The sequence below is a fragment of the Rana temporaria genome, chromosome 12, assembly GCF_905171775.1.
Source record: "Rana temporaria chromosome 12, aRanTem1.1, whole genome shotgun sequence".
NCBI lineage: Eukaryota > Metazoa > Chordata > Amphibia > Anura > Ranidae > Rana > Rana temporaria.
The window spans coordinates 12,017,965-12,032,790 of NC_053500.1; the positions used below are offsets into that span (position 1 = coordinate 12,017,965).

At 44.7% G+C, this 14,826-nt stretch overlaps 1 protein-coding gene across 1 annotated transcript in view; it reads right to left on the reverse strand.

Annotated features, from left to right (window-relative positions):
- Positions 1-11,611: 11,611 nt before the first annotated feature.
- LOC120919140 (plasmanylethanolamine desaturase-like) overlaps positions 11,612-14,826 on the reverse strand; it is a 52,198-nt gene continuing 48,983 nt past the window's right edge. The window contains exon 6 of the mRNA XM_040331166.1: positions 11,612-13,610. Within this exon, the coding sequence (XP_040187100.1) occupies positions 13,489-13,610 (122 nt within the window). The 3' untranslated portion in view covers positions 11,612-13,488. The remainder of the gene's footprint in view (positions 13,611-14,826) is intronic.

Consider the following 14,826-nt stretch of genomic DNA (forward strand, 5'->3'; position numbering starts at 1 on the left):
CGCCAACACGTATTGGGTGTGTCTGGGTGCCATGCATGCAACGTGGCAGAGTTGTAGATCTTTCCAGTGTGTGAAGTATATGAGTGTAATTCTGCCTGTAGCTAGTTAAAATAAATATATATATATAGTTGTCCCGATACCACTTTTTTAGGACTGGGTACAAGTACCGATACTTTTTTTTATGTACTCGCCGATACCGAATACCGATACTTTTTTTAAATGTGTCCCCAAATGCAGCCATGTCCCCCCCACAAATGCAGCCATGTCCCCCCACATATATCCAGCCATGTCCTACATACCTTGATGATGCCGCCGTTAATCAGCGTGCGGGGAACATTACAGCTTGCGTTTGAATAGCTGTATCCCCGCCCCGTATAGACACTCCCCCTTGCGCAGGATTGGACCGATCATCCGTCCAATCCCGCGCAAGGGGGGATAAATACGCCGATAAATACGGTATATATATATATATATACACACACACACACACTATCAACAACTAACATGTGGTATCACTATGATCATCAGGAGAAGGGGAATTTATTTTGAGTTGTTCATTGGTGGTAGGTTATGGCAGTAGCAAGAATTATACAGCTAAATAAAAACATTTAAATAATAAAAAAAATAATACTAACTATATATATATATATATATATATATATATATATATATATATATATATATATATATATATATATATATATATATATATATATATATATATATATATATAAATAAATAAATGGTATTATTTTTTTTATATATAATATAAATATATATATTTATTTATTTATTTATTTGGTATTATAATTTTTTTTTTTATTATTTAAATGTTTTTATTTAGCTGTATAATTCTTGCTACTGCCATAACCTAATTAGTAACACCTTATTCCATCCCTTTCAGGTATATAAAGGGGGGGGGTCCCAATATGAAAACAAACATCTGATTGTGTATAGGGTGAATGACACCATGGCAATGTTACTGCCGTCGTCGCTCAGAAGAAGGATAAATAAAAACAGGAGTCGCAGAAAGTTTTTTTTCACAATCTGTTAGTGACGTCTAATTTTTTTTTTATCATTATAAATATATTTACATTTAGAACATGAAATTAAAATATTATTCCTCATTAGGCAAAAAAAAGAAAAAAAAAAAAAAAGTCAATAGTTTAAGGCTTTATATAAAGAGAAAAAAACAAAAACCAAGCACCTTAAGATTCCAATCCATCTCTGCCACAACGGTTTGCGGGGCGGTTGTGATACAGAAAACTCTTTCATACAGGCATGGGGGGGGCTGAAGGCGTTAAGGCAAATCACAACCAAAGTGTGTGGAGGGGGGCTGATGACTGAAGAATGATATATCGGCCTTGCATGGAGATGCCAGTCTGAGCAGGGGGGGAGGGGGGGCGGTCTGAGGTGGATGAGACTGAAGACCAATACAGACAGTGGTTTTTACAAGCATCATAGGCAACAACTGTCTATCTGACCCCCGAACCACCAATCATATTCCAACTGTCTGTCAGGGTAGGATTGCATGAATCTGATTGGCAGATGGCCAGCACTGATCCTACTTAAAGGGGTTGTAAAGACAAAAATATTTTCCTCCTAAATTAAAGTCTGACAGTAGCTGATAAAGTAAAAAGTAATGTTTTGCATTATAACTAGTTTGATACCTGTTGAAATCGAGGAGTTTTATTCACCTCCAGCACTCCTGAATCATTATTCTCACTGACTTCCTGGTTTGCGGTGCGCATTCATTCTTGCTACATCACGGCCTAATGGGAACTACAGTTCCCATTAGGCTTAGCCTCCATGCCTGTGAGGGATAAGAGAGCATCTTCACGCAGGGCTGTAATCATAGGGAGGGGGTGAGCACATTCTGCTTTCCACCATGCAAAACGGCTCAGATGCTGGTGGAAAGCAAGAAGAGGAGAGACAGGAAATGACATTTTCAAACCTGGATTACTGTATTTTGGAGGTCAAAAGGAAAAACGAGGTAAGTGATATTTAAATGCTCTAGCTTACAGCAATCAATTGATCTAATAAAAAACAAACCTTTAGTGTTCCTTTAAGGAAGAACTCTACTCTTTGGACGGTAAGTAGTTAGTTATAGATCATCATACCACTACTATGTCCAATTTTTAGCCACTGTGGTAGAAAAAAGTAAAACTTTTTAGTCACCCAATCAGGCAATTAAAATCGTCTGCAAATAACTGCTAAGCTTGCAGAGGGTACAATGGACTCCCTTTGGTGTTGGTTACACAGCAGTAACACAGGGAATTACCGAGAATTATGGTGCTACCTGTTTTTTTAATAAAGTATTTTCCTATATACTGCACTTAGTTGGCGCCCTCTGCCGTTACACCGATAAAAATTGATTGCATGAAATTTAAAAAAAGGCACATGCTACCTTTTTATATATATATATATATATATATATATATATATATATATATATATATAAAAATATAAATAAAAAGAAGCTGAACTCCAGGCCCATCATCTTTCTAAAAGTAGCGGCGACATCATCAGCAGAGCAGAACTGTGGGAGGGACTCAGCAGGCTCCATATACTATTAAAAAAAAAAAAGAAAAAAAAAAAAGAAGAGGGCGGGGACAAGACCAATCACCCTGTACAAGGATAGCGAGCAGAGCTGTGAGAGGGGCCTGGAAGACCCACCCACTACAAGCTGCCTACTGAAAACTACAAGAGGGGGTGGAGACCAGACCAGTCACCCTGCACAAGGAGAAAGAGAGCAGAGCTGTGGGAGGGACCCATCAGGCCCCACCCACTAGACGGCATGCAGAAAATTACAAGAGGGGGGCGGAGACCAGACCAGTCACCCTGCACAAGGAGAGAGAGCAGAGCTGTGGGAGAGACCCATCAGGCCCCACCCACTAGACGGCATGCAAAAATTACAGGAGGGGGGCGGAGACGAGACCAGTCACCCTGCACAAGGGGAGAGGGCAGCAGTGACCAGTCTTTAATATAGGAAGTGTCACACTGAATTAACTGCACAGATCTGGAAGAAAAACACAAAAGTGTACCTTCGGTCATTTTTTTTTCAACTTTTCATCTAAATCTTCTGCCCTTGTTGTGGTATTAACTTTGGATAGTAAAATATAATTTATTTTCTGCCAGTAAATACCTTATACAGCCCACTTCCTGTTTCTTGTCAAAAGCCTAGGACAGTGATGGGGAAACCTTGGCACCCCAGATGTTTTGAAACTGCATTTCCCATGATGCTCCACTACACTGCAGAGTGCATGAGCATCATGGGGAATGTAGTTCCAAAACATCTGGGGTGCCAAGGTTCACCATCACTGGCCTAGGATTATGACATCATGCACGGCTCTCTCTTGTGAGAGTTTGCCAGGAAGGGAGGGGGGGGGGTGAGTCATAAGAGGGCCAATGAGAGCTGTGCCTCTGTTTGAATCCAGGAAGTGAACAGGCAGCAGCTTCAGCTGCCCACAGTTAAAATGGCTGCAGCTAGACTCAGTGGAGGGAGATTTCTGCAGCACATTTGGCAAGTACAGAATCACAGTATATATTAAATAATAAGAATACACATGATAAATGGATTTAGACAATAATTTACTTATCCCGGAGTTCAGCTTTAAAAAAATAGTTTTCATTGCAACCATGATCAGTGTGCGGTGGGTGCCGGGCACAGGCCACTAGAGAGACTCTTCTCCTAGCCCCAGGTCAGTACTGAGATACAGACCCAACCATGATCAGTGTGCGGTGGGTGCCGGGCACAGGCCACTAGAGACTCTTTTCCTAGCCCCAGGTCAGTACTGAGATACAGACCCAACCATGATGGGGGTGAAGGAAGCAAACAATGCACTACAAGTGCATGCATGGACGTCACTACACTGAACTCTACAAGGAAGATGATGGGACTTGTAGTCTTCCAGCCACAGATCCTTGTAAATGGATAATACATACGTGTCGAATTCAGGGCTCTATGGGGCAAAATAACCCACATCAAGGAAAATTCTGGGGGGGGGGGCACAAAGGTGGACTTTGCATTTAAACAATTGCTACAGGCTAATGTGTAGCCAATCCAATAAGGAACCATTGGTGCGATTACTGAGCACTTGAGCGATAGCAGTTACTTGCAGGCAATAAGAATAAAGCACCTGAGCGACCAACAACCTATTTCTCTTATACATAAATTGGCCCATGAAGACAAGGTGCCCCCGTTGTTTATTTAAAGTGTATTTTGTGCGTGTACTTGAGAGAGGAGTCGGACTGCAGGAGTTGGGAGTAGGCAATCTGCCACCTTTCTCCATGCCCCGGGTGGCAATGGCGGGTGTGTGAGGGGATCCTCCCACACAGCCCGCCCTACCTGCTCCGCTTTGAAGCCCAACGGGGCAGAGGGATCAGAGGATCTAGCCCGCTCAACCAGCCCCATTAGTCCTTCGCTTCTCTTTTTTTAGAGACCGCGTGGTCAAAGTGCGTGCATGTTAACCTAATTTCGAGTGCGTGTAGGTGTGGTGGTTTTTGCGGGAGGGGGGTGGGCGTACTAAGCGTAGGCTTACCTCGCATAGCGCACCCACCGGGAGGCCGGGCTGAGACCACCAAACTCAACTAACATGTAGCCGAGACCGGGATCCGAACCCCTAGCTGCAGAGGTGAATGGCTTGTCAGCGCAGTGCCAATCGCGTTGTGCCACCACAGCTCCCTTTGTTTTTTTAAATGCACTGTGCTGTTTGTTAAGGCCTGTACACACGATCGGATATTCCGACAACAATTTCAGTGATGGACGTGTTGCGTCGGATAATCCGACAGTCTGTATGCTCCGTCCGACAATGTTGATGGAATTTTCAACAACAAATGTTGGGTGTGCATGCTCTCAAAGTGTCCGATTATCCGATCGCGAGTACACAATTCCGCCGGACTAAAATCCAAACACGCATGCTCAGAACCAATGCTAACCATAAGACAACATTAGCAGAAGTTGCCCAAAGGGTGGTGCTAAAGAGCTGAAAAACCCACGTTAGTTTTGTGAATGTTGGCTGAAAAAGTTCTGCCGACTGTATGCAGAACAAGTTTAAGGCCAATGCCGTTGGCACATAAATCCATGTATTGGATTTGTCCAATGAAAATCTGATCGTGTGTACCAATTAAGAATAAAAGTTTAAAGGGAAAATTCACCATTTCACAAAAAAAAAAAAGTTTACCAACTCTAAATATCCTGACCAACCCTCAGGACCCCGGCCATGATGCCCTGTGCTGCCGCTGTTGAGGTCCTTACACCAAAAGCACTACAATACACAGCCACCGGAGCGAGAACCCAACATAATGCAAGTGCTCATTTGATCATTGCAGCTACGTGACTGGTGCTGGCCAATCAGAAGCGCATCTGAGGCTTCTTCTTCCAGTAAGGTATCCCGGCATAAAGAAGCCCTTTGCATTGGTCACGCTGATCAACGAGCACTTGCCATTGTGAGCATTATGATGGTGCTCAACTCTGGAGTGTGCGGCGTACAGACCGCTTTACCCGCTGCACCGGGCATCATGGCAACTATGTGCAGTGGAGTGGGTGGTCAGGATTTTTAGTTCACCTGTTCATTTTTCGAGAAAAAAAGGTGAACTTTCCCTTTAATGCAACTTTCATACCTGTAGGCCAGGGATGGCATACCTTGGCACCCCAGATGTTTTGGGAACTACATTGCCCATGATGCCCAACTACACTGCGGAGTGCAGGAGCATCATGGGAAATGTAGTTCCAAAACATCTGGGGTGCCAAGGTTCCCCATCACTGCTGTAGGCCTTTTCAGCCATGAACCCCGGGCCAAAATACTCACAATGTTGACATTCCTTTGTCTTGGCTCATTTACAAGACACAGCAGGCGTTGGGCGCTCACCCTCACTTCCCTATTAAAATCGCCCTCTCTTTCCCCTTATTCCAGCAATGCTAAGCTAAGCCAGTGCTGGAATAGGGGGGGAGAGAGAGAGCGCACACCGTGCATTCACCAGGCTTCATGGGTGACAGAATATTTTTCAGACAGACAGTTTTAACAGTTAAGTGTGTTTGATAACACATACTGGTCCCCCCTCCCACCGTCTGCATTGGGGCATTTTATGTAAAAGGTGATCTTTAATTCAGTTTTCAGACTGGAGTTCCTCCTTAAGGTGTGCACCGCTGCAATCACTCCACCAGCTGTTTCCTGCATGCGATTCGACATAGAAAAGGACCCGAGCCAACCCAGCGGTGGTGGTTCATCAAGCATGCCGAAACAGCGAACATCAGACACAGGCAAGTCAGCGTACAATGGTTAAATGACAGTAAATGTAAAAAGCACGGCTTCATTATTAACATTTTCACATCTATAAAGTTAAACTTTTAGAAACCTTTTCAGACATAAAAAGAAAAGAAAAAGAAATTCTGTTTCCTAAAAAGGGAGACAGTCTCCTAAGCACACATCACTTCCTGTCCAGTGTCCCTCATAGGAGAAGAGGGAACAACAAGTGGCACTTGGCTTTACAGCAAATATATCTTTTGTACAGAAATAGGAAATTAGACATTTGTAAATGGTGTAAATAGTTCTTTTGCACGAGGGAAACTTAAAGAAGAATTGCAGGTATAAAATGTATTTATTTTTACAAAGCTACATTGTTCCAATGTAACTATGTCAATGCCATACCCGTGGGAGCCCTGTGGGACACATACCCGTGGGAGCCCTGTGGGACACATACCCGTGGGAGCCCCGTGGGACACATACCCGTGGGAGCCCCGTGGGACACATACCCGTGGGAGCCCCGTGGGACACATACCCGTGGGAGCCCCGTGGGACACATACCCGTGGGAGCCCCGTGGGACACATACCCGTGGGAGCCCCGTGGGACACATACCCGTGGGAGCCCCGTGGGACACATACCCGTGGGAGCCCCGTGGGACACATACCCGTGGGAGCCCCGTGGGACACATACCCGTGGGAGCCCCGTGGGACACATACCCGTGGGAGCCCCGTGGGACACATACCCGTGGGAGCCCCGTGGGACACATACCCGTGGGAGCCCCGTGGGACACATACCCGTGGGATCACTGTAAGACAGGGATAGGCAACCTTGGCCATCCAGCTGTGGTGAAACTACAAATCCCATCATGCCTCTGCCTCTAGGAGTCATGCCTGCGATTGTCAGGGTCTTGCAATTTTTAATGGGACTTTTTTTTCAAAATAGCTGGAGAGCCGAAGCTTGCCTACCCCTGCTGTAGGACATTGGTGCTCAACCTGTGGCTCTCCAGCTGTTGCAGAACTACATGTCCCATGAGGCAGTTGCAAACATGACTCCCAAAGGCAGAGACATAGTGAGACTTGTAGTTCCGTAAAAAGGCCGCAAAAAAAAAAGAAAAAAAGTAATGTTTCATAGTTTGTTTCAGTGGAAGCAATTGTGCCTCATCATTGGTGTCAGTGGGAAGAATAGTGTCCCATCATAGGTGTCAGTGGGAGAAATTGTGTCCCATCATTGGTGTCAGTGGGAGAAATTGTGTCCCATCATTGGTGTCAGTGGGAGAAATTGTGTCCCATCATTGGTGTCAGTGGGAGAAATTGTGTCCCATCATTGGTGTCAGTGGGAGAAATTGTGTCCCATCATTGGTGTCAGTGGGAGAAATTGTGTCCCATCATTGGTGTCAGTGGGAGAAATTGTGTCCCATCATTGGTGTCAGTGGGAGAAATTGTGTCCCATCAGTGGTGTCAGTGGGAGAAATTGTGTCCCATCATTGGTGTCAGTGGGAGAAATGGTGTCCCATCATTGGTGTCAGTGGGAGAAATGGTGTCCCATCATTGGTGTCAGTGGGAGAAATGGTGTCCCATCATTGGTGTCAGTGGGAGAAATGGTGTCACATCATTGGTGTCAGTGGGAGAAATGGTGTCCCATCATTGGTGTCAGTGGGAGAAATGGTGTCCCATCATTGGTGTCAGTGGGAGAAATGGTGTCCCATCATTGGTGTCAGTGGGAGAAATGGTGTCCCATCATTGGTGTCAGTGGGAGAAATGGTGTCCCATCATAGGTGTCAGTGGGAGAAATTGTGTCCCATCATTGGTGTCAGTGGGAGAAATTGTGTCCCATCATTGGTGTCAGTGGGAGAAATTGTGTCCCATCATTGGTGTCAGTGGGAGAAATTGTGTCCCATCATTGGTGTCAGTGGGAGAAATTGTGTCCCATCATTGGTGTCAGTGGGAGAAATTGTGTCCCATCATTGGGCGCCAGTGGGAGAAATTGTGTCCCATCATTGGGCGCCATTGGGAGAAATTGTGTTTTTTCATTGGTGTCAAAGTGGGGAAATTATGCTTCAATTGTGGTATCAGTGTACGAAATAGTGCTCTGAGGGTGAAAAAAAAAAAAAAAAGTGCCGAATCTGGCCCTCCGGACCACAGTTTGAAAACCACCGTTTTAAAGGGATCCCACAGGTTTGGTATATGCAGAGTTATTATTGGTCAAAGCTAGATTGCTAGAACCAATGTATCAATGTAAAAATAAAAAAATGCCATACCTGGAATTCTTCTTTAAACTTGAAAATCAAAAAGGAGTTCTATAAGAAAAACAAAAACAGGATCTACAAGTCAAGCTTATCATGACTTCACATATAACCGACTTTCTAAGACCTGCCAATAACCAGCAAATACAGCCACTAAAAATGTAAGGACTGTTATGTTCAGCACAAGAGAGAGGACGAGATATTAAAGTACAATTACCCGAAACCTAACTACACATTCAAGATTATAACCCAGCGAAGCACCACAATTGTTACACCCGCTTCCGCCCCCGGCTTTAAGAGGATCTTTGCCCACACAGACGTTGGGATCTCATCATTTACACCCCGACAGAATGATCGGAGATCACAGCTACACATGGAATTGCCAGACCCCGCCCCCAAGGAGCGGCATCAAACTGGCTGCCTGTGGGACCCTGCTGCATAGTATCCTATCCTCTATGTATAGAACAATGGCTTCAGCACGGCACAATCAACAACATCTATGTCCTACCATGACTTCCATGATTGCTGGGACAAAGAACAGTAAGAAGTTACGGCACTTCTGATAATAGACGTTGTGTTGTTCATATGACATTGGGTGCAGTTCTTTTATTCTCTCAGACTAAATCACTATAAATGGGTTATGTATATTAAGAGGACCTTCAGAAATAGATATTTAGTATTAGGTATGGCTCCATTAAAGGGGACCTGTCAAAGATGTGTGTGTGTGTGTGTGAAGGGGGGGGGGGGGGCATAATTGCAATCGCCAGGACAGTAAAGTATCTATGGCAGTGATGGCGAACCTTGGCACCCCAGATGTTTTGGAACTACATTTCCCATGATGCTCATGCACTCTTCAGAGTAGCTGAGCATCATGGGAAATGTAGTTCCAAAACATCTGGGGTGCCAAGGTTCGCCATCACTGATCTATGGGCTTGCCTACCTTGTGCAAAACCGACCGACATATGGTTGCCATGCATGGAGATGGCCGTCTGAGAAGGAAGGCTGAAGAGGTGGATGAAACTGAAGACGGGATACATTCCTCCCCCTATGTGACAGCATTAGTGCCTAGTGATTGGACCAGAGCTGTCACATGGGGGTGGGTGGTGGAAAAAGTCTTCTTTCGTACAGAAATGGGCTGAAGCCTTTAGGGCAGTTACAACCAATGTGTGTGTGTGTGTGTGTGTGTGTGTGTGTGTGTGTGTGTGTGGGGGGGGGGGGGGGGGGGGGGGGGGGGGGGGGGGGGTGCAAAACTGACATATGGTGGCCATGCATGGAGATGGCAGTCTAAGTAGAGAAAAGGCTGAAACTGAAGACGGATACAGTCCCCCCCCCCCAATGAAACAGCGCTGGTGCTTAATGATTGGACCAGGGCTGTCACATGGGGGTGGGTGGGGAAAAAGTCCTGTGTAAGCTCTGACAAGTCCCACACAGGGGAGGTTTCCCCAGCTTCAAGAGCATGAAAAGAAGAGTTGGGAAGGGGGTAGGGGGGTGTCCCAAGAACACCCTTTTACTATGCTCTGCATTGATATAGAAAAAAGGACCATGCAAACTTTATTCCCGAATTAAGTATATTTTTTTTAAATAAAAAAAGTTGTCGTCAAAGCTGGGAATTCTGGTTCGGTGACGTAGTGGGCAGGGGCCCCCAAAATGCACCTTTAATTGGTGTAATCATTTTATAAAAATAGTAGAAATCTAAACGCTAGAGTTATAGGATATCAGAAAATACAGGGAGTAATTCTATTTAAAATGATTTGCGTCTCAGCTAGTGAAGGGCTCGGGATTCAAAGGACGGCTCAGAACAGCCTGCCTGGGTACAAGGATCAAACAGGACACAAGTTGGCACAGTTCACCAAATATCAATACCAGCACTTGGCAGAGACCCGTTTACATGGTCTATGAGTTCTGTCAAGTCATAGTGGGGGGGGGGCTTATTGACAGAGAATACTAAACTTCAGTCAAGGGGTCAAAATATTAGCAGGTAAATCAGACTTAAAGTGGAAATGCAGGACAACACATTTTAGAAGAGATAAAAGACTAGTTTATAAAAAAGGAGCCATTGATATAATTTACGAGAGTACAGGGGGGAAAGTCTTGTCACCATTTTGGACCTTAAAAATGGGAGATAAAAGGTCCTTTTATGTTTGTCATCACTTTTGAACCCCCTCCCCCCTTACTAGAAATTGACAGGCTGGTGCATGAGAGCGTCCTGTTACAGTTACTCAGGAGCTGGAAGACAGCGTGTTTCTTCTGACAGTATGGCAATAGTAAGACCCTAAAGGGGTGTGCAACCTTGGATACTATGATAGACCTAGCTGTACTGCAAATCTACATACAATGTCCGATTCCTAATTCACAGACTTGTCAACTTTCACATACACATTTCTCAACGTCATTGGTAGCTACTAAGCCGTCTGAAGCTTAAAAAGGATGGTAATGTATGATTTTCATGCCCATGTTCTTTAACTTGGCACATAAAACCTGTGGCTGTGTGAAGTCTGAGCCTAGAAGAGGTGCCGCCATAAACATCTAATCAATTTGATCGCCATCTCTGTCAGTACTTCCCTAACAGTCTTCCTTGTCTTGAGTTCAGACTCCATGCAGTGGAAGTTAGCAAGTGTTGTACCCTATAATCCTCAGGTTCTTCCGTGGAAGTTACCAAGTGCTATACCCTATAGTCTTCAGTTCTTCCATGGAAGTTAGCAAGTGCTGTACCCTATAGTCCTCAGGTCTTCTATGGAAGTTAGCAAGTGCTGTACCCTATAGTCCTCAGGTCTTCCATGGAAGTTACCAAGTGCTGTACCCTATAATCCTCTGGTCTTCCATGGAAGTTAGCAAGTGCTGTACCCTATAGTCCTCAGGTCTTCTATGGAAGTTAGCAAGTGCTGTACCCTATAGTCCTCAGGTCTTCCATGGAAGTTAGCAAATGCTGTACCCTATAGTCCTCAGGTCTTCCATGGGAGTTAGCAAATGCTGTACCCTATAGTCCTCAGGTCTTCCATGGAAGTTAGCAAGTGCTGTACCCTATAGTCCTCAGGTCTTCCATGGAAGTTAGCAAGTGCTGTACCCTATAGTCCTCAGGTCTTCCATGGAAGTTAGCAAGTGCTGTACCCTATAGTCCTCAGGTCTTCCATGGAAGTTACCAAGTGCTGTACCCTATAGTCCTCAGGTCTTCCATGGAAGTTACCAAGTGCTGTACCCTATAGTCCTCAGGTCTTCCATGGAAGTTAGCAAACGCTGAACCCTATAGTCCTCAGGTCTTTCATGGAAGTTACCAAGTGCTGTAACCTATAATCCTCAGTTTCTTCCATGGAAGTTAGTGAGCTGAGGACTACAGACCTTATTCCTTGGTTCTCCCATGGAAGTTCGAGCTGAGTGCTATAGACCGTATTCCTTGGCTCTCCCATACAAATTAGCAAGCCGAGAGCTACAGACCTTATTCCTTGGTTCTCCCATGGAAGTTTGAGCTGAGTGCTATAGACCGTATTCCTTGGCTCTCCCATACAAATAAGCGAGCCGAGAGCTACAGACCTTATTCCTCAGCACTCCCCTGGAAGTTAGCAACCTGAGGACTGAAGACCTTATTCCTTGGCTCTGCCATGGAAGTTAGCCAGCTGAGGGCTATAGACCTTAATCCTTGACTCTACCATATAAGTTTTAGAACTGAAGGCTACAGACTATATTACTTGGTTCTCCCAAGGAAGTAAAGGAGCTGAGGGCTTCAGACCTTACTCCTTAGCTCGCCAATGGACGTTAGGGAGGACTGCTTTTAAAGTTTCAAAAACAGCAACAAAGTCAACACTTTTGTAGAAGTTACCGAGCCGAATTCTACAAGTCGCTAAAGTCGCCCCCTACCGTTAGTAAGGGTAAAGAATATAAATCTTTCCTGAGCCATCCCCACGTCTACCATTTTCTTTCAACTTTTACACCGATATTAGCACAACCGTTAAAAACACGCCGACGCATTTCGCCTTCCGTTACGGTCAACTGGCTACCACGGAAGCACTGCACAACATAAGCACTATGCTTCTTATTTACAAAACAAGCAGCCCAAAACGACGACTCCACATACACGAACACCTACCTAATGCACTTACCTACTCAGGAAACCCTGATGGAATCTGCTGCTAAGCATCCTCTTTTTTTTATTTTTTTTATCTAGTTATGGATGGACTTTACAGTACCGGTGCTACTTATCAACTGCGAGTTTTATTAAATTTTTTGCCGGTTTCTAAAAAAAAGAGAAACAAAAAAAAGAAGAAAAAAAAAAAAACGTAAGGAAAGGAAAGAGCCTCTTCCCTTCACCACGGTCAGTACAGAGGTATTTAAAAATATATTTTTATCTTTCAGCGTCTCAGGGGTTGAGTGTCAGTCAGTGCCATGATTATGGAGATAAGAAGGAAACTGGCGATGGAAAAATGTGCTACATCCCAGGACCCGGATTGCCTGCAGGATCAAACATGCACTTTAGGCCTTTCTCACAAAATCGAAAAGATTTGAACATTGAAAACATTCTAAATAATAATACGACAGCAAAAAAAAATAAAAAATAAGCACTGTTCTTCCTTCATATCTGTATTAGGCGTCTCCACAGGCAGCAGACTCATGTTGATACAACAAATGTTTATCACTGATTCCATAGTGCAAGACTGTGTACAATCTCTTCTCTGGCCCATGTGATGGACACACGAAGCTCGGTAATGGGGTCACCTGGGACATCAGCAAAATTGAAAAAATAAAACAATGTATGGTGTCAGCTGCTTCAGAAAGCAGGCGGTGGGCCTCAAGGCTTTGGGCCCAGCGCGGTCCTCCTTAGTGTCACGGAGTGCGAGTCTGTGGATTAGAGTCTTATGGAGTTTTAGAGCACAATCCGGTCTTGTGCTGGTTAGTCAGTTACTTCCAGGTGAGTCTTTGACATATTTGGCTAATGGCTTTTAGTTTTCACTTTTTCTTTTTTTAAAAGGTTGGCAACTGGTTAAAGAGTGGCGGGAGCTGGCCGGACGTTATTTGACCTTCTGGGCCCATTTTAAGTCGTCTGACCGCGGTTTCTCCCCCGTGACGCCATGGATGAAGTCTTCGAGCCGTCGCCAGAATCCAATCTTTTCTAGTGGGTAGTTCAGCCAACCTTGACCGGAGATACAAAAGAATGAAGGATTAGACTCTGATGAGACCAGTATATTGCTGCTTACACATCTTGGGTACAGTCTTCTTTTGATTAATGGATTTTAAAAAGGTGAAAGACCTGACTTAGCAATTAAAATTCAACATTTCAAATCCATATTAAAAATCCATAAGGAGTTACATAAAGAACATATTTGTTTTTCTCTGCAACTGATAAGAAGGTATAATCAAGGTACACTTATTTTCTTCTACATGTTTCAGTATGGCTTCTTCAGGAAGTATGCATATAGGATGCTAACAAAAATACAAATTTACACTAGCAAGATAAAAAACCTTATTGAATTGAAGTAAATGCATCAAATAGGGAGACAACCAAAACCAACCCACACATAGACCATCCCACCCTACAGCTAGAATCATCCTATCCTGCACCCCTGGTTGGCTCCTAGTGAAGACTATTCCATCTTTGCGGCGCCTTTCTAGTGCGATTCTAACTGTAGGGTGAATGGTCTACGTGTGGATACGTTTTGTTGTCCCCAATTTGATGCATTCACCTCAATTCAATAAGATTTTGTATCTTACAAGTAGTGGTGCAACGGATCTTCATTGATCCGCGATCCGAACAGGTCAATATGTTCGGATCGCCACACCACGCGATCCGCTGCCTCGGCCATAGGAAAGGCTGCGGCTTCGGCCTAGCTCCGGAGCGGCGGCCATCTTGGTACACCCGGCGACGGCCTAGGTGAGCTGCGCGCTGATGTCTTCACCCCTCAACCGCTTGTGGATCTGTTCGGCCGGCTTCTATTCTGGTAAGACTAAACACTAGCAGACAATCTTCCTATCTACAGTGGGGGGAGAGGGAGTGGACATTACAGTGGGGGGAGAGGGCGTGGACATTACAGTGAGGACTATATATAGTGGTGATCCAAAAAATTATCCGATCCGTGGCTCTGATCCGAGCCATGAGTTTTTTGATCCGTTGACTAATGCAACTTATAAGGTGAAACTAATAGATGAGACTCATTACATGCAAAGCAAGATAGTTCAAGCCGTGATTTGTCATAATTGTGATGATTGTGGCTTACAGCTCAAAACCCCAAATCTCAGAAAATGTCATGCATGTGTACTCGGTATTGGGTTTGGGCCCCTTTTGCAGCAATTACTGCCTCAATGCGGCGTGGCATGGAAGTGATCAGCCTGTGGCACTGCTGAGGTGTGAT